Raw genomic sequence first — 22732 nt, 5'->3', positions numbered from 1 at the left:
GATGGATGGATGGATGGACCTGCACACCTTTGAAATAATATTACGCTTATCTCACTTTCTTCCTCACTTTCTTCTTTACGTTGATATCAGCATTCAGCCATCTTTGATAGAAGATGATCGGCATCACACAACACAACTTGGTAATATTGCACCCACTGTAAAAACTCCCACTAAACCTAAATATCCTAAATTAGTCCTAAATGAGTGGTATTGATAGGCACTTATACCACTCAGTTCAATGAGTGGTAAACTAAGCTAAAACGAGCTTAGTTTTAAAATCACACAATCAAATTCAATTACTAAAATGACATAATTGGTACTTTTTTCACTGGAAATCCATCCCTTCCTCTGCCATTTTCTGCTCTGGTTTTATCCTGTTTGGAATCTGGGTGGCAGGAAAAAGATGCTGGGTTTTAGCCTGCTGCCACTTGTATAATATGAATTAATAATTTAGCTTGTGTCAGTATCTGTCAGTGTCTGAGACAGAGTAAAACTGTGTCACATTGTGGCTTTTCTTCACCTTTGCTGGGATAGGTACATGCCCGCTTTCCCCCCGGTTCCATGCACTTGAGATTCCTGTGACTCTTCAGATGGGTTTTAAACCTTCAATTTATCCTCTGTGTGTTCTTTAAGCACCAGCAAGCTGTTTGCAAACATGTATTTATGCAACAATCCGCCACAACGTTTAAGCCACTTAATAGTGGCTTAAATTACAGTGGCAGCCGCCCAGGGATGGATGGGACACACTGGGACGTGTGCAAACTCACAATTGGGTAAGTGGAAGCAAAACTGAGTAAGCATAAAGATTTGAGTGACAATAAAAAGTAAAAACTGTTTAACCCCTAAGTTTTACTGTAAATTTTTTACTGAACTGTGCAGGCAGGCATAAATTATATATATATAGAAGCAAAAACGGACAGCCTGCAGATTCTGGCTTGTGTCTTGTATGACTCTGAAGTCCCATTTATGCTTGCTAGACAAACTTAATGCATGAAGCTTGTGTTGGTATTTTGGGTGTCCACAGTCAGCAGATGTCCAGTTAGAGGGAGAAAAGGAGCGTCCAGCCTTATTACTACGGACACTGATCAGAGTAAAGGAAATTTCAGATTAGGTCTTAGTCTAATTAAGGCAATTAGACCAAGAATTTACTTTGCCTTAAAATGCCTCCTTTAATGCCATCACTGAGACGAAAATGGAGAGACCGGGGACACATACATCCACGTAGGATGTCCTCACTGAAAAAGTGTATGGAAGTCCTCTAATGAAACAGACAGATTAATTACCCAAATTAACTTAAAGGATTAGGCCTAACATCCAGACACATTCTGATCCGGGCTGGAAGGTGGAATCTTCCTCCCAAATCCATTTAAAACTCTTGGAACATGACTGCATGTTGACGCATTAATCTAATCGATCTTAAATGGTCAGATCTGTTACTGGCTTCTCAATTCTGTGGCGTATCACACGAATGCATCTGAAAAACTAGGTTGATAGATTAAATATTTTAAAATCTTTGTAATCACTTCCTCATGGAAAACTTTAAAGCAGCTATTTCAATCGTAGGTTTTCATCTAGAGCCTGTAAATGTGTCGTATTGACCTGGAATTGAGTGGATGCAGATATCCTCATGAGAGAGAAATAAAAACAACAGAACCGTTGTTTTTCACTGGTTATTTATTTTTAGTTGCTATTCGTGTGCAACTTGCTAATCCTGAAAGTGTGTCCATAACAATTGGGGAAACAGTCTTTTGCATGGCCTTTGCTTGGTAACTGTGGCGTCCGGATGGGAAACTCCAGTCTTTGCTTCCATATTTGGACAGCTCGGGCTGCGAAGGTGACCTACCAGGCAGGATGGTCGTTAGGAAATTTTGGCAAGAAGTGAAAGATGGTGGGATCTGATATGGACTTAATTTCAACCAAGGCTGACGGTTTCGGTGATGACGGATTCCAGAAAGTGACGGCGTGGCAGAGCTGGTTGGGAGAGCTGAAACACTCGCTCCTAATGGTGCCATACAGTGGTACGGATATGATGGCAGTCCATCGACAGATGACAGAGTGACTCCCTGTTTGGGGAAAATAAATTAATTATTAGTACAGCGTCATGACCTCAGAATGGTGCTGCAACTCAGTAAAAATCATTCTTCAGATTCCAGACTTAAGCCTTGCTTGCACCTTACGTTGATCTTAATACCAAACCAAAAATAGACCACAAGCTATCCTTGGATTCTAAAGCATAGTTCAACATTTTGAGTTCTGTTAAAAATTTTGAATCAGTGTTACCTGCAGTAGATAACCTCTCTTGGCATCCTTATTTAATGTAAATCCAAATTAGTTTGTCTCATAGGGTGAAGCTAATGGCTATTCCGAGAGGGAGCAGAACCAGTTTTTCGTCATTGACTCAAAATGCTTTTGACATTTTTTGGAGCCCTTGTTTCAAATAGGAAGGTAAGAAGTAGCGCAACACATCCTTCCTCAATTTCTTGTCTTAATAATTGTAAACTAAAGTTGAACAACCTTCAACTGCAATTGTGAGAATGGTTTAGACTAGAAGTTCATAAAGTTGTGTCTGCATAAACCATTTGAATGTTTCTGAGATTGAAGACGTTTCCAGCACAGTCCACTTCAATCTTGGTCTCTCTCGTACTAGTTGTTAACTTTATCTTCTGAGGCCAGCTAATCTGAATTTAAACTAAATGAAGTTGACTAGATTAGTACCTACTACTCGTCAGATATTTCTGGTTTGTAACCTTTTGGCATTTTGAAGTACCCCTTCAATGTCTTTCATTTAAATCTGTGTGCACATAATGATGACGGTCTTGTAGAGGAATATAATTATATTAATAGGATGTGATAAAAGTACAAAGCTGTCTTACTTATCTTGCTGGAAAAGTTAGCTAGTGATAGCTATAGAAAATATATGAGCATCTAATAACTTGAAATATCTAATTACCTCAGAGAAACATTAGAAACAGTTACGTCTGGTGCTTCTTAATCATATTTTCTCTCTCCACAAATCAACTCATCACCCCACATGAAATGACCCAGACTTTAGGTGTTCTGGTTTTCACTTTCTATCTTGTTTGATATCAGATATGTTCTATGAAGGCATCCATGACATATTCTGTTTTTTGTTGTTGTTATATTTGAGATACTTATGACTAAAACTTAGTGGGTCTGGTAGATGAAACTACCAGCATAACATAGATATAAAAGCGGGGAACCTTTTCGTTGGAGATTAAAAAAACTCCAAATTCAAACTTACGTAGTCCCATTTAGAGGTGCTAACAGGAAGGTCTAAAGAAAATTATTATACAAGGCAATACCTTCAGCTTTTATTATCCTAAGTAATTATTTTACAATATACTAGATAAGTGGGAATAAATATTGTGCAATGACAGCTTGAGTGCATTTCTGAAAGCCTACCTCAGATCCCAATGTGTGTTGTGAGAAGGGAAATGGAGCCGAAGCCTGGATGCTTTGACACGAGAGTCCTCCTTGTTCAAAATTGTTAATTCCAGTCAAGGGTGTAAATCCAGGTCCCACACACAAAGAGGAAAAGCTCTTCCCTGTCGGAGGTAGCTGCCTTTTTTCTTGAAAAGATTCTTGTAGAGTGACAAATGGTTGTTCATAGCCACTTGAGAAATCTAAAGTTGGACCGTGACAATTACTGAAGCAGCTTAGGCTTTGTGATCGAGACATTGTAGGTAGCCCTCTCTCCTTGATTATGCTCCTTTGGTTTTTAAAAGGACCTACTTTCATAATGTATTTGTTGTCATCATGTGCTCTTTGTATAATTTTCTCCATTGATCCATCCTTTTTGTTGTGGCTCTGTCTAAAATCAGGCATGTTTTGCAGAACGTCCTCATCCATCAGGTTCATAGTTAATGTTGGTGCAGTCTTGGGAAGGCCGGTTTCCAAAACGTCATCGTCTTCAGGGTAAATATCTAAATCGCTTTCAATTTCTTTTGCATCTGTAAGGAAGCACATGGAAAAAGTTTTAAAACGAGAACATTTTTGGGTAACGCGTGTCATTGTATGGTGGGGTAAGCAAGCTAAAACGTTTTGAGCCTGCTTACCCCACAACAAAATATAATGTGTGGCCAAGATATTGGAATCAGAAGATTTAATAAACACAAAGGAATATTGGGGTGACGTGGGGGGGGAAAAAAGTTTTTGGTGAATTTCTGTTACAGAATAGAGTTAAAATGTTGAAAAACTGAATGCTGAAACTTTAATTTTCTCTCCAAACAAATTTAATATGGATGCTCTCTGTGCTCACTGTGCATTTACAGCATATTTGCTAAAAGAGAAAGAATATATTTGCCATTAGTAGTTTAAAGTTACTAGTTCATCTACACAAGGCATGGCTTTTGCAGGTTGGACTTTGACTTCTCCTGTATTTTTGGTTTCTGGATTTGTGCTCATTGTCAATCTAATATGAAGCATAGTTTTGGGGATTTTGCCTGTCCCCTGCTGGCTTTTAAGTCCATCACAACATTTAATTAATTAGCTAGTTAGTTGTAAAAAAAAAAAAAAAAAAAAAAAAAAGCATGTCAATTTAAAAGCACACAGTCGCTCTGTAAGTTAACACACCTTGGCAGGTTGGCGTGGACATCAGAGGGCTGCTCACCAGTTCCAGAGGAGAATAAAATGGCTCACTAGCACTGGGTTGTCCAGATGAGTCGTCAGAATCATCACCGTCCTGGTCTGATTTACTAAGCTGTTTGCCCCTGTAAAATACAACACCCAAAACTCCATGTGTCAAGTCAAAATGTGGAAAATTTGTTGTACTAAGTTCACATAACAAAATGTTAGTATACCTACCTTTTCTCCCGTCTTCCATTTCCGGTATTTCTGAACCCTTTGGCAAAGGGATTGTTGTCAATTTTCAGCTGTGTTATCTACATAGTGAAGGAAGAAAACGTGCAACTTATTCCTTAAACAAAGACAAGCAATACTTCTACTCTCAAAATTATGAGTTACCTTTTCATTCTGATAGGCAGTGACAGCAATGAACTCAGTCTCTGGGAAAACATAGGTTCTGAAGGTGCTGTATGGGAGCTTCATAATGTCATTGGCTCTTACAATGTGAAACCTCGGTTGATACTTATGCATGGAATTTAGGATTGTCTGGAAAATCAACAACGGTCATAAGCAAAATTATCAGTACCTACAATTTTTAAATATTTAGAACTGAATGGTACTTACAAATCCATGCCTATCCGACATGTTGTTGGTGAGTTTGAGCTTGTGAAAAGCAACAGGCTTGCTCATCCACTGCTCCCCTTTGGATGGACTGTCTGGGTGGATGTACATCCGCTTCGGCATCTCCGGGTCGGCTTTTCCAGCAACTGTCCAGTGGGAGTTGTGAAACTTGTAGCGGAAGTCGTCAACTGCAACAATATCCATCAGCAGGATGTATTTTGCGCTTTCGTTCAGCCCATCCACACACACCTTGAAGGGTGGAAACATCCTCCTGTCGTTGACAATTGAGTGTGGAAAATGATGCAAGAATTAAAATAATGTGCGGTTCTTGAAAACATATTTTACCAATGAGTCAACTTGAGGGCAGGTTTCTTGTCAAAAATTCACGTCTATGAAATTGCCCCGACTTTTTTGTTTCACTACTTTTTTGAACTGTTAACTTGAAAAACTTTTTCTCTATGACAATATTTCCAACGATCTTGATATTAACTGTGCAAAAGAAAATGTGGAGGGTATTCAGTTCTTGCCTAAAAAAATATTTAAATGTAATGTAAGCCTCTATTATAGTTTTAAATCTAATGTTACTTTACTATTACATTAAAAATAGCAATCCTACCTAAACATTTTCACTAGAATATACTTCAACATTGTTCAGTTAACAGTGGTGTTCTGTATTTATCATATATTGCTAATATAATAGGCTAAGATGTTTCTATACCTGCATTTTAAATCTATAGCGTACCAATTTGCAAAATATAAACTTGCAAAATTTCAAAAATGTAAAAACTGTTATGATAGTTAAAGTAAATTCAGTTCCACCAGAAATTCAAGCTTGTTTCCAGTTTTAACTATGTTAGCAAAAGCGGTAATATTAAAGTTAAGCTTGGTAGTAAGTTGAACTTCCTGTCCTCAAGACCATTTTTATCACTTAATGATACATCTTAGCTGCAGTTATAATGGCAAAGTTGAAACTACACCTCTTTAGAATGGACTTAAAAAATGCATAACTCTTTCAGTAATATTTCATGCCTAAACTAGTTTAGCAGCTGTGCGAATGCTAAAGTCGAGCTAGCAAGCTAGGCTTCTTAACACAGAAGCTTGTTTATGATCGAAACGTCTCTGCGTGGTTATAAGGGAATAACTTTAAATTTAGTATTTTTTTTTAGAAAGAAATTAAAAAAATTTGTCACTATTTCAGTTTTGACCTAACTAGTAAAGACACAAAGGTAAAGTTGAATTTTCTAGTAAGCGAAGTTTCTTAACTGTTCCCGATATGCGCAATAATGATATGCGCAATAATGACAATAATTTATACAAACTATAAATTACACATTGTTAGAACAGATTCTAAAAAGTTATTTTTATCAGTAACATTTTATACTTTGACTGCTAGTTTAGCTATACCACAAAGGTAAAATTTGCTGACGGCCAAAATTCCTCAATAGGTAGTACTTTTCCCTGCTAAGTTGTTGGCGTTGATTTAAAAACCCTCAACATCATCAATTTTGCTAGAACTTAATTATTCAAGCAATTAGTTGTTTAAACCTATCATATTTTTTGTTTAAATACATTTCTAAACTAAAATGGCCACTGGTTTTATTGGTTAAAATCCAGCAGTTTGTTTTCTTAGTGTGTCAGATCTACTTGCCTCCCAGACTTCGTGATAACCATCTCAGTCCCCATCTTGTGAAATTCACTCCACAAATCCTTTGATTCCAGCGTGACTTTCGGATCGTCATCCAGCCATTGTTCGGGCTGTTCGTGGCGCTTCGTGGACCGCGGGTGTACTCGCCGACTCCGGAGCTCCATAGCTGCGCGCAGCCGTGCGTCCGCGGCTACGGACGGGACAAGTGAGGGCTGTGCGCTGGGAATGAACGCTGGCAGAGAAAAGGCGTCTGTTCCGTCAACTTGGAAAGGTTGGTAAGCCATGGGAACCGCAGCAGAGGACACTCTGCGAGTGCGCTTGAAACAGCAACTGTCGAGGGAGTGAATTGAATTATTTGTACCATTACCACTACATCTTGAAAGTCCGTGCACTTACACATGAATCGATCCATTAGTAAACGCCTACAGAGGGAACGGCGCATATGAGGATCATACGTAAAGCTGGTGAAAAAAGTAAATTAAAAATAAACCCAACTCGAACAGGACCACACACGGGGGAAACCTAGAGACGTGGACTGTTGCGCCTCTGCAGTGTCTTGTAAGTCGTCACTAGATAAACCCAAATTCTGAGGACAGCGCGTCACAGTCTTAGACACACTAAGGAGAGGTGGGGGCGGCATTAAGCCCTCTGGCTCATGATGGAAAGGCAAGAAACACAGCACATAAATGACCCGCGGCTGATTTCAAGCGGTCGGCCGGGAAGTGAACGACAGGACCATACAAGTGATGGAGGAGGAGACTCCAGCTAAGGTCCGGTTGGAAGTAGTCCCGGAAGGAGCTGTGTAATTTGCTTCCCTTCTTATTAAAATTCCTCGAGCCAAACTGTCATCTATGGATTACAAAAATATATGGTAACACTTTATTTGAAGGGGGTTGAATAAGACTGACATGACACTGTCATAAAAACCTGTCGTGAACATGAATAAGCCTTCATGAATATTTATGACTGTTGTCATAAAGTGTCATTCGGTAAATTATGACACTTTTAATACAAAGTTGACATTATTCAAAATGTCTTTGTTATGACAACTTGACATTAACCAATAAATCATTACTGATATAAATTTGTTATAAAAGTATTATTGATTGCACTTTAAAAATTAGGTAACTTTATGTTATTGAAGGTAAAGTTTAAACAGTAATGATTTCTTGGTTATACTGTAGTTTGTCCCAACAAACTACAGTATAGAAGATGGCTTATATCACCACCACGTCAGAAAGAGTCTCCAGGAGAACTCTATGCGCTCCAAAAGATGGAAGCCTTAGAAGTGGATGGAAAAGTCTGTCATGTAGAGGCTGAACATGGAGTAGTTCTCTCCAGAGTCTCTGTACAGCAAACCAGCCTGTCATAGACATGGCTATGGGAGCACTCTGTGACGTAATTCAGTATCCACTGGGACAGGTGGTGAGCCACCCCTGACATCTCCCATGTAACCCTCAAAAGTCTGGCTGGATAGTTTTAAAAGCACTATAGAAATCAAAGAACACGACCCTCGCAGTGCTTCCAGGCTTCTCCAGGTGGGTCAGAGCTCAGTGCAAGGCGTCGTCCACCCCAATGCCAGACTGGTAGGTAAACTGTAGCAGGTACCTCAGCGAGGGGCGAAGATGATTATCAACCAACCTCTTGAGAGGACCTGCAGCATCTCACACATGTATTTTTTGCAGTTCACTTCTTGCTTGAAGTGTCGATAGGGAAAAGATGGTGGTCGGGATGCAGTCTGGAACAGAGAGGATGGTTGACAGCTGAGAGGTGTGAAGTTCACAGAAGAAAGGAAGGCTGTCATCAAAGATGAGTGGAGTTGCAGTTGGGGAGACTAGAGTGGAGGTGAGGTGAGTGTTTGATCAAATTTGCTGAAGTTGGTTCAGATCATTCACCTGTCATCAGTTTGTGCCCAAGTTGGAGATGAACTAAGTTGTGATATTAGCTCCCCTAGAGGACGGAGAGGTGATGAACTGTATTCCTCCTTGATGATGGGATACAATAAGTTGAGTGTTTCATTGCTCACAAATGTATTTTGCATTGTAGTTTTGTAAACTTAAAAGAGAAATAACCAGATTTGCAAATAAACTGTCTCTAGTACACATGTAGCTATATTTCAAATTCATAGTAACCATATTATATTCCCAGTTTGAGCTTGCTAAGAAGCTTCCATCTTTGCCTCTCGAATCTTCCGAGGGATTTGCTGTTTGTTTATCTTCAACTCTGAATCTGGAAACTTTCAAACATGCACTGCTTATCAATGATGTTTTTTTTTCCTTCACTCTCTCCCTTTATCACAATGCACGAAAAATGGAAAAAGTCCAACTTCTGTCAACTGTTTTAAAATGTCTGAGAAATGGTCAAACTAAATCCGATCGAGACCGTTCTTACAACTGTATAATTAGGGTTAAATTGACGGAGATGATTCTGGAACAAAAAAACCTGAGCCAAGGCCTTCATTTTCCATGTGAACTTAAATTTGGGATTAGAAATAATGAGATCAGAGACATAGGAGGTTAAAATTAGGTGTCTTTGTGAAGCGGCCTTACCTTCTCCTTCTATATAGGGTGAAGACCTCAATAAACTGCCCAGTCCTTTGGGTGACATTACTGTCCATGAAGTTCGTTTGAGGATAGGTAATGGCATCTAGTCCTCAGCCTTAATCTTTTGAATGGATTCTTCAGTCAAAAAAGGGCTTTTGTAGTCTGCAGCAGGTAATTTGTGTTTTGACAAACCTGTTTTCTGTCCTGTTATGACCCTGCTTAACTTCGCTCTACATTTCAAAGGTGCATCTGTGTTCTGGGGATTGGCCATAAATGACCCTACATCCTTGACAAGATTATCTTAAGTTCAACATGAAAAACAACTGCTTATGTTCAATTAGCCGGTGTTGGGACGCTATTTTGCACAGCAGAGAATCATGCTTTAAAACGGAATACATTCGCCAAGCATTTGAAATATTAAAATTTCCTCCATGTGTTAGTTGTCAATCGACCATTGTGGCCTAATTTAACTCCCTCACAGTCTGGTCTACCCTTCTTGCTGTACTTCTAAGGTCTCCTGTGGGAAATCCAGGGCTATGCCAATGTCTGGAGCTCAATGCATGGTCCAAGTGTTTTTGACTCCTATCACAAATTCACAAAGAAGAGTTGATATGCTATGATCATTGATACTTTCACAACAAATACAATCAAAAGTGCTTTGAAAAATTTATTTTTCCATGACAGATTGCTTTTGCTTTTGATGTTTTGATGCATTTAAATCTTTAGATAACCGAGTAAATGTTAATTCCAGACAAAGATAGTCAGATTTAAAATAAAGCAGTTTTTGTATTATGATTTCATTTAAGAGACAAAGAATCCCACTTATTGAACCTACTTAAATAAGACCTGTTTGATGATAATGCCCGACTTTTTATCGTTTTTGGGGAACCAATAAGCATCCTTAAAATGACAAAGTTTAAAGACAACTCTCGCATGAAGCAAACAAAACAGAATGTGATCTAAACCAGTGGTCCCCAACCCCCGGTCCGTGGACCAATTGGTACCGGGCCGTGCAAGAAATAATTAAATATTTCCGTTTTATTTCAGTCTGGAGGATCTTTTATTTTGAAAATCCTTTAACCGGATTCTCTCGGTTACTTGCGCGCCAACGCTGAGCCCACAAGCAGCAAAATGAGTAAGAAACAGATCAGATGTCTTTGGAAAGTTTCTTTGCAAAGGGGAAAAGGCCCAGAGAAGAGACAGGAGGATGGATTTATCCCAGACTGGTAGGTTAGTCCCACATTACAAGCCCGCTCTGCGTAACATGCGGCGTCCGGCTGCTAATGAGGCAATGAAGCTTCAAACTGCTTCACCTCGTAGAGACCAAGCAGGCTGTGGAAATAAGCAACACTTTGGGTGTCATTGTCTCCCATCACTCCCAGATGGGACCGTCTCGTCGCAGAGAAACAAGCTCAGGGCTCCCATTAGTCTTTATCGTGAGTTAAAATTTTTACGAAAGTAAAATGTTCGTTTTTGTGACGCATCTGTATCTTATTTTGAAGGGATATGTAAACGTTACCATAGCAACCAGAGTCAGAGCGTTTGGGCAGTGGTCGAGACGAGATGAGTAGAGCTTGTGAGTCTTAAGTCTGGTTTAGACGGCAAGATTTAAGGATTGTCGGCCAATTCTCCAAACTTCTGTGATCACAGAGCTGATAAAAATACAACAGGTTCGATCGGTTCATGTTCAGCCACAAGGCAGGAGCAACACGAACCGATTCCAGTCAAGAACATCCCGATTCCAGAGGATAATCCAGTAAACCCCCCAATATAGCATACAGGAATTTAGAATGACCAAACACGGATGACGATGTAGAAGCAATACTTACACTTTGTGGACTCATTTTAAGAGATAAAAAAAACAAAAAGAAAAAGCGGTGGATAAAAGACAGCGGGAGTAGCCACTCTATTTGCTGCACTATGATTTGGAGGTGACTGTTTTTTCATAGTTAACATTTTTAACTGAATAAACATAATAAACATATATAATAATGACCTTTACATGTAATAATAAACATTTCCATCATCTCCGATATCCGCCAGACTCTCAGTTGCGATATGTCAGCTGTTTGGGATTCCCCTCTGTTCTTACGTCACCACGGTTTCTGATTGGCTACCTGCCACATTCAGCAGGTTGAATTCTCGTTCCCAGTCAGGGTAAACCCCACAGGCTGCAATAAAAGGGCCAAGACAACCAAATAGGGTCTATTCAGGATTTAGCTGGAACACCAACATGCAGAAGCCTTATCTGACGGTTCACGAACTGAACTGAATACTAGTTCAATACTGGATAGCATCAAGGAAATTGCCCGGGGCTAACCCGATGGAAAAAATTACGACCCGGTCCAAAGATTTTTCTCTGAGCCCGGACAGACTTCTCGGTATCCTCAGTATTCACGTTCGTCTTCTGTGGCGTGAAGCGAAACCCGTCGGCCGTCTATGCTGTGACAATCGAGAAGCTGTTTGTTAATGCAACAAAAATCTTGTGCTAAAAGTCAAATAAACCGCTTATTTCAGCGGTTTAGCAGAGGTTTTCCAAGGAGACCATACAGGGTGGTGAACCACTTAATCAAGTAAGCGAGATTACAAGAGGACCTTTTCAGCAAACACCGTAGGTGTCAAGTCTTCTTACCTTGGTTGCACTGTGATGAGCGTTAATTGCGTTATAATCCAGGATTCGCAGGTTTGATCAGAGTAAGAGTCTTACAAGGTATGGGAGGTCAGATTGAAGCCTAAAAGCAACAAAGCCCCCAAAGGACACATTAGTGGCGGATTAAAAGCAGTACTGCACCAAGGTGACACATGGCTATGGCTGCAAATGACCTCATACCTTCGGATGCCTAATTATACTACTACATTATGGATTTTGTAAACTCGTTGAGTTTGCCAAGTTTTCCTGCTAAACTTTTTATACGGTTTCCCCAATAAAAAAAATAAAACAAATGCATTCCATTGTTCTATGGAAAATCAAATTCAGAGCATCATAATTTCTACAACAATAAGTAATTTAATCCGTCAGTCGATTTTATTTGTACAGCACATTTCAGCAACAAGAGCTTTAAACCGTAAAAACACAAAATGCAAAGTCATAGACAAACAGTTGAAGCAGTACATTTTGTCAAGTGAAATCGTTACACATCAAAATACTGATTAATGTTTCATTTATGACATTTCAAAAGCAACTCTAAACAGTTGGGTTATTAGCCTAGATTTAAAGGAACTCAGCGTTTCATCTGTTTTGCAGTTTTCTGGAAGTTTGTTCCAGATTTGTGGTGCATTGAAGCTGAATTCTGCTTCTCCACATGTGGTTCCGTTTCTGGGGACGCAGAATTACTGCATTGTTCTTTAACTTGCAGCTCTTCAGTGTATTTCTGTAGCGCATTTTTATGTTATTCACCATAATTTTATGTTCTGTCACATCGCAAATATTTCTCCAGGTGGCAGTATTCATTCAAAACCATACCAGGTCATCTATTATTTTTTTTTCTGTGAGGTGAAAAGTGCTGCGAGGAAAAGGTGCAGGACTTAAAGTCGGGTAAGGATCTTAACCTCACCATACCTTTAAATCCAGCTGCATAATGAGAACATGGAATCTGGGGCCACGTTTCGCACCCTTTGTGTCAACAGGGACACAGCAACGTTCTAAAAAAGTCTAGGGTAAGTGACCGGGAACAGTGTGAAAATTCTTATGTTGGATTTTTTTGTCACAGTGATAATAATGAATAGAAACAGTTGCAGCCCCACCCAACAATTTGTTTTAGCAATTCCAAATTCTTTACTAAAAACGTGCAGCCCGACGGAGTTCCGTAACGAACAAATGGTGGGAAACCTGTACAACGATCCCTTTGTGTAAAGTTTGTTCTCTTAATGTCTCTGCATCTTTGATTCTGGCCAAATCTCTTCTGGCCATAACATGGAGGCGCATTAATGCGGCATTGCGACACCTAAGCAAGAATCCAAGCCCAGGATTAAATGGATTTAGTGATCAACACTCAAATCGTCTCTTCTCAGACAGTTTGGTTGCTCCCAGGAAGGACCACATAGCCTTTTGTAAGCGACTTGAAGCCATCTGCATCTGAGTTTTTGTGTCTCACTCTAGATTAGCGCACACATCATCAGCTTCCGAGAGCAGCTGGCTCACAGAAGCTAATCTTGTTAATTATGAGTGTTTTGTGTGTCATCATTTGCCAACCAAGAAACAGAGGCAATACTGGTCAAATCTATATTTTTTCACTTTTTGGGCAAAAATATTCCATGTTGTGGGTGAGTTAGGACTATTCAAACAAAATTCATGAAATAACAAACAAATTAAAACTGAACTTAATGTTTGATATATAGAATCAATTGGAATGTGATTACTTTTTTTGTGTGGAAAGTGGCTCCTGACCACAAAAGCTGAGTTTATTTACAGGTTTTTTTTTTTTTTTTTTTTTGTTGTTGTTGTAAATCTCAATTGATTATGTCAGTGATTGTGCTGTATGCGTTTTTGTGATGTTGGCATGTTAAGTCTACAATCTCAAAAGACTGAGAGGTTACGAAGAGAAGGTGGACATTTTTTAAGCTTTGTTGGATAACAGGAGTTGACAGTCAGGCTGCAGTCAGAGGGGGATATTGCATGTTTGGCAGGTCGACAGATGCTGGGATGACAGTCTATGAAATATTTAAGTCAAGTCGCTGCTATAACAAAGCTAATATTTGTACAGCCCAGAACCAGAGATTGTATGGACAAAAGGAAAAGCATAGAGTGTGGCGTATGAACACTGCCTTCATACAGAAAAACAAATATATGTAAGATATATGTTAGAGGCATATGTCATTTTTGTCAACAGTGTACTTTTTACTTCTTTCTTTCTCCCAGCTGCAACAAATTCTGATACTGTCATTTAAATGTGCAGCCAGAATTCCATGTTTTTTTCTGCTGTTGTCAACAAAATATGTGCTTTTCTTCTAAACAAGGACTGAACATAATGTCACCTTTGTTTGTCAGCTAAGTATATATTTTTTAATTAGCTATTGACTTGACATATTTATTAATGTCCACTTCACTCAGGCAAAAACGTTTAGTGATCTCTTTATTATTAAGAAGATATTGTGAATATTCAAACCTGCTGCTTACAGCCAATCATAATCCCCTCTTGTTAACAGATTTGGGTTAGTTACATTTACTCAATTACAATTACTTGTGTCACTGTTTTTTTTTTAACTGTACTTTTAGGAGTATTTTTTATGCTGTACTTTCTTTTACTTTTACTTGAGTAATTTTATTAGGTAGTATTGCTACTCTTACTTGAGTATAATTTCTGGATTCTCTGCCCACTGAATGAGAAACAAACTTGGGTAACACTTTATTTGAAGGGGGTTGAATAAGACTGTCATGACACTGTCATAAACATGACATAACACCTGTCATGAACATGAATAAGCCTTCATGAATATTTATGACTGTTGTCATAAAGCGTCATTCGGTAAATTATGACACTTTTAATACAAAGTTGACATTATTGAAAATGTCTTTGTTATGACTTGACATTAACCAAGAAATCATTACTGTTTAAATGTTACCTTTAGTAACATAAAGTTACCTAATTTTTAAAGTACAATCAGTAATACTTTTATAACAAATTTATACCAGTAATGATTTCTTGGTTAATGTTAAGTTGTCATAACAAAGACATTTTGAATAATGTCAACTTTGTATTAAAGGTGTCATAATTTACCGAATGACGCTTTATGACAACAGTCATAAATATTCATGAAGGCTTATTCATGTTCATGACAGGTGTTATGTCATGTTTATGACAGTGTCATGACAGTCTTATTCAACCCCCTTCAAATAAAGTGTTACCCAAACTTGTTTTAACCAAAACTTCGCCAGATGCAGACACTGCAGTTTTTGTTATAGATTCATACGTTGAAAGAAAGATTGGAATTTTTTTTCTTTTGCCTGATTTTGTTATTTTTATTTATTTATTTATTTACTGTTAATGCATGAAAATTAATATAGATATAAAAATATACCTACAATTGGCTGACTAACACACACACACACACACACACACACACACAAAACACTGTTTAGTGATAGCACTAAACAAGGTGGAGGCCATGTGCATTTATATTTCTAACACCATATTTGTTTTCCAAGTGCAACTTTCTGTTAGGCAGCTTTCCACATGTGGATTTGAAGTCGAAGATCAAAACCCTGATACCAATATTACTTGTAAAACATTGAGGTTTTTTTACGTATTTGTCAAATTTGGTTAAAAAGAATTGACAATAGAACGTTCCAAACTATTAATTTTGTTTTTTCACAGCAGGAAGAAATGCTTGGCTCAAATACATCTATTTGAAACCTTTACTTTGCTGCCATCTTCTGGACAAGGTTAAAACTTCATGAGCATCCAATTGCTTTGCCTCTTAGCAACAGTTGCTACAACCAGTAACTGGCTTTACAGACAGAGGTCCAAACAAAGGGCGATTCGATTAAAATACCAGACGTCTACTTTTCTCCAATGAGCCACGTCAGCAACTTTGAACGAACTCTACCTAACAGAACATGCTTAGTGAAAAATAGTCCATATTAGTTTCGCACATCCAGATTACTTTCTAATAACAGACATGGTCTCGTCGTTTAAAAACCTAAGAACTTCATTACAACACAGACATTTTATTTACGTCATCACTTTGAAAGTATGCAACTTGAAAATCTGCAACACTGAATATAAAGTGAGACAAAGGTATTGGTATTGTTAAAACACATCCATGAACATGCCCATTGACATTCATTATCCTCATCACACACACACACACACAAATCACAAAGTACAGCATAAATCTGAGCATGCCAAACTCCTGAAAAATCCCCACGTGTTGCATATTATAGTACTGTACAAACTGATGTTGCATATTTACTCAATGTACAAAAGAAAAAGAGGAGAACTCTGAACAGCTGAACCATGGTGACATGAATGGCTGAAACACACTGGACACACTCCATTACCTGATTTTAGATCTTAAATACAAACACAGACGCACACACAAAAGTACCTCGCTCATCTGTGCTAAGGCAGCAATGACATTTTATGCAAAATAAAAGCAGACATGTTATTTAGCTTCGTAACCGAGCTGTTGTAGTAACACAAGTTACACGCGCAATTAAGTGCCGTCTCATTGGACAAGTTATGGATTCACAAAGCATCAAATTCAAAGGAAACTGAGCTGCGGTAGTCTGATGTATGGGGGAAGTAGCTAACGTTAGCTTACATAAAACATTTCAGTCTGATGCCACCAACATCCATTTCTGCCTGGACAGCTTAAATAGATGTTTTAGTGAGCTCCAACGTTGGACAAAAACTAATTTATTTCTTAGCCCAGATGATAAAGGAGAACAAAATGAAGGCGCTTGGAATGCTACAAAGACAAATACATGTGGAGAAAGCTGCAAAGCATATTTAATGCTGACCATTCTTTAAAATGCAAACAAAAACACAACCGAGTGAAAACCGTGTCTATAAACAGTCATAATTACATATAAAACAAATAAGAAAAAAAATTACACCTCTGCTTGTGCTGAATAGTACAACCGAGGAGGTCGTCTCATCAAGTTATCAAAATATTAATATTCTTTAGACCCAAACAGATGAGCTGAGGTATTAACCACCGCTAATGAAAAACATGGCCTGTTCCCCGATTAAAATTAATCTAACGCAGTTCACTTCTTTTGATAAAAATCTAAAAATGGAAGTATATGTGTGTGTGTCCCGATTCTGTTCACACTGAAGCCACTTTAAATTAATGCTTTTTCCTTAAAATATACAGAAAATGTGAAAAGGACAAAAAACAAGGGGAGGGGAATACCAGAACAGCAACACATTTACAAGACCTCTATCTTACATATGAACATACAAATAGAGACTTTGTATAAAAGTATACATCTAAGAACCTGTGTGCAGATTTTTTTTCGAGACGGGGTTCAGCATACGCACAGGGCTGACGCGTGCTGCGGCAGGATGCCGCCGTCCTCAGACGAACCCGATTCCGCGTCGTTCGGCTGTAGGGACTGTTCGCTGTCTGTTTTCCCGTGAAGTTTCTTCTGCGAGCAGCCTTTGCCCGGAGACCCGCCGAGCCGGGTGCTAGGGCCTTTAAGTTCAGCGGTTCTGGAGGAGGACCGGCAGAGCTTTTTCGAGGGAGGAGCCGAATCGTCGCACTCCGCCTGGGTGCTGGACGGGTCTTGCTTCTCGAAAACATTCGTCGAACGGTCCGCGGGGCGCAGCGTGGAGTCGGCTTCGGGTAAGAGCTGCGTGGTGGCGCAGAAAGCCGCCTCATAAAGCCCGAAGGCCTGTTCCAATGTTCGAGAACTTTCTGTGAAAGGGGAGGGGGCTTCCAGAGGACCAATTGGCTGAAAAAAATAAAAATAAAAAGTAAAGCAGACCCAATGAGGTTTCAGAAGAGAAAATGTTATGTGTTTATGAAATGTTGTAACTTCAACCTTTTCTCATTTTGTCACCATCAAACCTCAATGTTCTTTATTGAAACTTTGTGATAGACCAACAAAAAGTAGTATAAAGTGGTAGGGGAAAAAAAAAAAGATTTCAATGTGATAATGTGCAAAAAGATTAAGCCTAATGGATTTCTCTGAAGAATTTGTAGACAAAACAAACATGGCCAACATGCGGAACAACAAACGGTGAACAAGCGGTAAACAACTAACACCATCTACATGGTGAAGCATGGTAGTGGCGGCATAGGGATATGGGGATGTTTTCATTCAGCAAGGACTGGGAAGTTGATTGTGGTTGATGGGAAAATGGGTGGGGCCGAATTCAGGATGGTCCTCAAAGAAAACCTTTTGAAAGCTTCAAAATACTTGAGGTTTTTGTCCTTCCAGTAAGACAAATACTAAAAATACAGCCAATTAAACTCACCTAATAGACACATGCACAAAAAGACTGTGATTAACCAAACACCAAATACAAATCCATAGTAGACTATTCAGATTATGCACTACTGTGTGTTAAACCGTCACATGAAATCTAGGGATACATTTTGACACCAGATCTTTTTTTTGTTGAATCGGTGCATTCCTATTAAAATCTCAATAAAAATACACAGAGGTTTGCAAGTGTAACATGACAAAATGCTTCAAAAATACTTAAAGTGCTGCACGTATGATTTAAATGGATTTGTCACTTTTAATTTGATTTCAACCAAGAACTAAAATGAGACCAACACTAATGAGAGTGAATAAAACAGTACAACAACAAAAAAACTTGAAAGTTTTCAACTCTTGGAATGAAAAATATTTAAGTATGGCTATGGATCTAGTTTTGAAATGTAGTAATAATATGGACTTCAAAAACTGTGAAAAATTAATTTAATTAATTACTTTTGGGAACGGGTGAAAAAAATGATTTCATACAGGTAAATAAAAGTTTGAAGATCTGAAAAAGTTCAATATCAGATCAACTTTGACAAGTCTGTGTATGAATTCCTGGCATATTCTGAACTAAAATGGAAAAAGTCAGCTCTATATTTCTGTAAACGTGAAATGTTTCGTATCAATGTCCAAACTCAGATCCACAAATCAGGACATTTTTCTGATTCTATTCGATTGCTTTCAAATTTGCTGCTAGACTAAACAAACCCATCTTAGATCTTAACTAATAGTTTATCTGATAATAGCAGCGATCATTTAACACATTTTCATTGCTGAGCAGTCACCTCACTACCAATCCAGGCATGTCCATCGCTCATGTTCTTCTTCAAATATCTCATCTTCTTCATAAAACATGCCATCCTCATGCTCCGCCTGTTGGCCCCGAAAACAAAGAATGATTTGGTGAACCAATGACTCTTCTTCTTCATTTGATTGGCTGCTGTTATCTTTGATGAGCGGTTTCTGGCATCTACAATACAGTTTAACTGGAGGAAGTCATAAGCTGACTGACAAATGGGTTGAAAATGTTTAAAAGGAAAACAGGAAACAGTCAAGCACAAACAAATGAACATGTATGGAAAAACAACTGCACAATCAGAGCAGCAGTGCTACATCAGGAAACAAACTTTTCTTCATGTCTGACCTTGTTTGTGACACCTAGACATTCTAGAAACACAATGCATCAAATCAGCGGCTCCTGACCTTTTGGATCTCGCACGTGTTGTACGGCGTTCCGGGGTATGGGATTTGGTCGATGCCCGTCGCCATGTCGACGACGATCTCGTCTCGGTGCATGGGGATGGGCGGGCCCCCGCGCTCCTGCAGGGCCAGGACGATGACGGTCGTGTTGTCCGCTCGGAGCATGCGCTCTTTCCAGAACAGCAGAGCCGTGCATCCCAGCCTCCTGGCGCAAGACATTCCCTTTGGTCCCTTTGAGAAAGACAAATTAACTTATTGAAACTTTCAACTTTGTTGATGTGGCGAAAAATCACAATCTACTTGGTTTAACAAATATAAAGCATTACGTACTGCCATTTTGTCGTGGCTGTAACACATATTCACCGCGTTCTTGGGCGGCATCATGTTCCACAGCCCATCACTGCCGAGAATGATGTAGCGATGCCGTTTGGGATCGAGGGTCATCACAGTGGTGTCGGGTTCAGGAGAAACGACAAACTCTCCACTGTAGAAGTCGTAGCTCCACAGATCACCTGTCCACAGACGATAAAATACGATCAGAGTTGTTACATTGACTTCCAATGGAATTTTGCTGAAGGAATAAAGAAACAAACAAGCAAGGGGTTCTTTACCGAGGGATCGAGCGACTGCGAGGAACGGGATCTGGTCTATGACGGTACTTCTCCTCACGGGGCCATTGTGCGTCAGCCTCGGCCTCTTCCACACAACACGGTTTACCCCAGACTTCTTCATTACGCTACGATTAAGTAGATGCAACACAACCACAAACATACACAAGGCTCTTGTAGAGTTAGAAATCTATTTCTAGAACAATGAAGATACAGAGGGTTATTAATGATTTCGTGACCTTAAACTGAGACTTCCTCTCAACATCTGCACGCCACTCACCTGCCACCCAGTCGCTCAATCCTTTCTTTTTCTTTCGGAAGTTCAGGTTTGTGGTCTTGCGTTATTTCAAGCGCCTGGAGCGTGATGTCAGAGTTGTCTTCTTTCACTCCGACCACTACGGCCGAGTCTCCTACATGAGCGACGTACATGTGAACTCCCCGGATCACGATGACGCTGGCCGTGGTGCCCGACGTGCTGGGCAGGCCAGTTATAGTTTTCGGCCACTCTGCTGTGAAGGGCAGGAAAGGTAAATAAAGAAAACGTTTACTGACTATTGCTGTGAAAGATTATGTAGGGTAGACATTTTCAAACAGAGTGTTTTAGATAAGAAAGAAGATAAAATCGTGAAGTTAAGTAGTCATGTTGAACTTCTGCTGAACTTGTGTGGTATATGCTATGCTTGTCTGCACACACAAAGCTATTCACGCAACTTGAAATTATTTTAGATTTTGATTTATAGTTAGAGATGCTATCCTGCTGGAAGTTGAACCTCGTAGTCAACAGGTTTGCAACTCTTTAAAAAAAAAAAAAAAAAAAAAAAAATCAAGATACCAAGAGAGATGGGGGAACGGGATGGTAAGTTCATGATGATGTATCGCAGATAACATTTCAAGCAGTTATCGTCTCCGTAAGTTTTGTTTTTTGGTCAACCTTTAATAATTACCACATCAGGTCTCACAGTCGGGAATCGAACCCAGGACGGCCGCGTCGAGAATCAGCCTCCGTGCGCGTGACACCCGCTCTGCCGTTACATCACGCGACGCTCCAGGAAACCATGCTTTCACAAGCATACAGGTGTGTCAAATTTGTTTAATATCTCTACTTTAAAAAGTATATACGACGTTATTTTTTTTGCGTAGCTTCATCTATACGACCCTATTTGCTCATTAATGTTCGTGGACAGAATTTGAATGTCACCAAAAAACTGCTGTGTGTATACTGACATTAAGTTACACGAAAGTGTACTAAAGTATAAGGTTACTTCTAAAGGTAGGACATGATTTTATTTATGGATATCAGAGTAAACAGGGGTGACCGGGGTGGGGGGTTCTTTTGCCAAAATAAATAAATTAAATCAAGAATCTTCAATTTCACGTCTACCTCAGTATCATTGCTTTGTGTCCCTCCAACTCATTAAATCCCATTTAAGAGCGTAGCAGAAGCAGAGTGTGATGCTGCAGCATGTGACATCATTATGACGCTCAGAGGTGTGGTAAACATTGACAGAAACGCAGTGAAAATGATACTCTTTTTCAGAACTTACGCAGCTCCTTCCACATTGCGTGGTGACAAGCGACGAAGCCTTTCCGTAGAGCGGCGCAAACCTCGCCGTGGTCCTTTGACCAGAAGCCCCGCTGCCTCTTCAGCAGGTCCCACAGATGCTCGCTGGCGAAATGCGCCGCTTCGCGGCCCCCGTGGCCGTCAAACACGGCGAAGAACGCCACGGACCTCCGCGTGTCAACAACAACATTCTCGCTCGACGCCGGGGTACCGATGCTGCAAACGTCCTTGTCGGATAAGCTCTCTACCCACGCAGCGGTGGCTGGACCTGGTCTGCTCAGGCCGTGTGGCTCTGTTACAGTCTGTGGGGCAGCTGCGCTCTCCGTTTTCCCCTGCCCTCCATGTCTCTGCGACTTGGGATATTCCTCGTCTGTTGACGCCGTCGGCTCGTACTCGATTCTGATCTCGATAACATCCTCCATGTATTTTCTCCCTCCTTGGTCCGAAAATGCACTCATACGAAACAATAACGAGTCGTTCATGATTGTGAACGCCTAACGGTAGCAGTTTAAGCAAGAAATACACGCATGTAGTGACCAAGTAAAGCTTCCGAGGTAAAATTTGAACCGATTTTGCCGCGATTGTCTCGCCGAAGGCTTCCTTCCTTTTTGTTTATCCTTTCCGAGGCGTCACGCTGTACGTAGTGACGTCACGTCGTCGCTGTTTCTACCCAGTGTCGTATGTTTCTACCCATCATCAGCCAAACACTTAATTTTTTATTTTTAAAAAGTAATGATGTCAACTTCTGGTGCTTTTTTCAGAACATCCTTTGGCACTTCTAAAAAAAAAACAAAAACAAAAAAAAAAAAACATGACACTTTTTTTCTTTTTTGCATACCCATAATTCGAGCTACTTTAATTTTAAATTTAGAGGAAAGAAATTCTAATGAAGATAACTTGAAGGTCGAAATGCAAAACGTTGGCACATCCTAGAAAAATTATTTTGTGTCTAGAGTGACTAAACATTTAACTTGCTGGTTTTTATTTGCCTCTGAAGTTAAACCCCAGCAGTTGGATTGTTGTGACGCTACTGCT

General features: G+C 39.6%; 2 protein-coding genes across 2 annotated transcripts; both read right to left on the bottom strand.

Annotated features, from left to right (window-relative positions):
- Positions 1 to 4518: 4518 nt before the first annotated feature.
- LOC106914849 (T-box transcription factor TBX2b-like) lies at positions 4519 to 7184 on the bottom strand. Its single transcript, XM_014981950.2, has 5 exons — positions 6854 to 7184; positions 5209 to 5476; positions 4984 to 5130; positions 4825 to 4901; positions 4519 to 4730 (listed from the first exon to the last, which is right to left on the bottom strand). Exons 1-5 carry the CDS (start codon positions 7132 to 7134, stop codon positions 4559 to 4561), a joined length of 945 nt encoding a protein of 314 aa, XP_014837436.2. The 5' UTR covers positions 7135 to 7184; the 3' UTR covers positions 4519 to 4558.
- An 8860-nt stretch (positions 7185 to 16044) lies between these two features.
- LOC106914848 (protein phosphatase 1D-like) lies at positions 16045 to 22732 on the bottom strand. Its single transcript, XM_014981948.2, has 6 exons — positions 21681 to 22732; positions 20417 to 20645; positions 20140 to 20264; positions 19859 to 20040; positions 19532 to 19759; positions 16045 to 17791 (listed from the first exon to the last, which is right to left on the bottom strand). The coding sequence occupies exons 1-6, from the start codon at positions 22177 to 22179 to the stop codon at positions 17366 to 17368; spliced, it is 1689 nt and encodes a 562-aa protein (XP_014837434.2). The 5' UTR covers positions 22180 to 22732; the 3' UTR covers positions 16045 to 17365.

The sequence above is a fragment of the Poecilia mexicana genome, unplaced genomic scaffold (genome assembly GCF_051168715.1).
Source record: "Poecilia mexicana isolate PSO_F unplaced genomic scaffold, ASM5116871v1 scaffold_14, whole genome shotgun sequence".
NCBI classification, from domain to species: Eukaryota; Metazoa; Chordata; class Actinopteri; order Cyprinodontiformes; family Poeciliidae; genus Poecilia; species Poecilia mexicana.
This window is presented reverse-complemented; position numbering and strand designations above follow the sequence as displayed.

Excerpts from the sequence above, each read along its gene's own strand:
- LOC106914849 (XM_014981950.2), bottom strand. The coding sequence starts at position 7,134 with ATGGCTTACCAACCTTTCCAAGTTGACGGAACAGACGCCTTTTCTCTG. Across the intron at positions 5,131-5,208 it reads TGTCGGATAGGCATGGATTT|ACAATCCTAAATTCCATGCA; the intron begins GTAAGTACCATT and ends TTGATTTTCCAG. Across the intron at positions 4,902-4,983 it reads CTGCCTATCAGAATGAAAAG|ATAACACAGCTGAAAATTGA; the intron begins GTAACTCATAAT and ends TTCACTATGTAG.
- LOC106914848 (XM_014981948.2), bottom strand. The coding sequence starts at position 22,179 with ATGAACGACTCGTTATTGTTTCGTATGAGTGCATTTTCGGACCAAGGA. Across the intron at positions 20,265-20,416 it reads ATTGAGCGACTGGGTGGCAG|CGTAATGAAGAAGTCTGGGG; the intron begins GTGAGTGGCGTG and ends ACTTAATCGTAG. Across the intron at positions 17,792-19,531 it reads ACACGTGCGAGATCCAAAAG|CCAATTGGTCCTCTGGAAGC; the intron begins GTCAGGAGCCGC and ends TATTTTTTTCAG.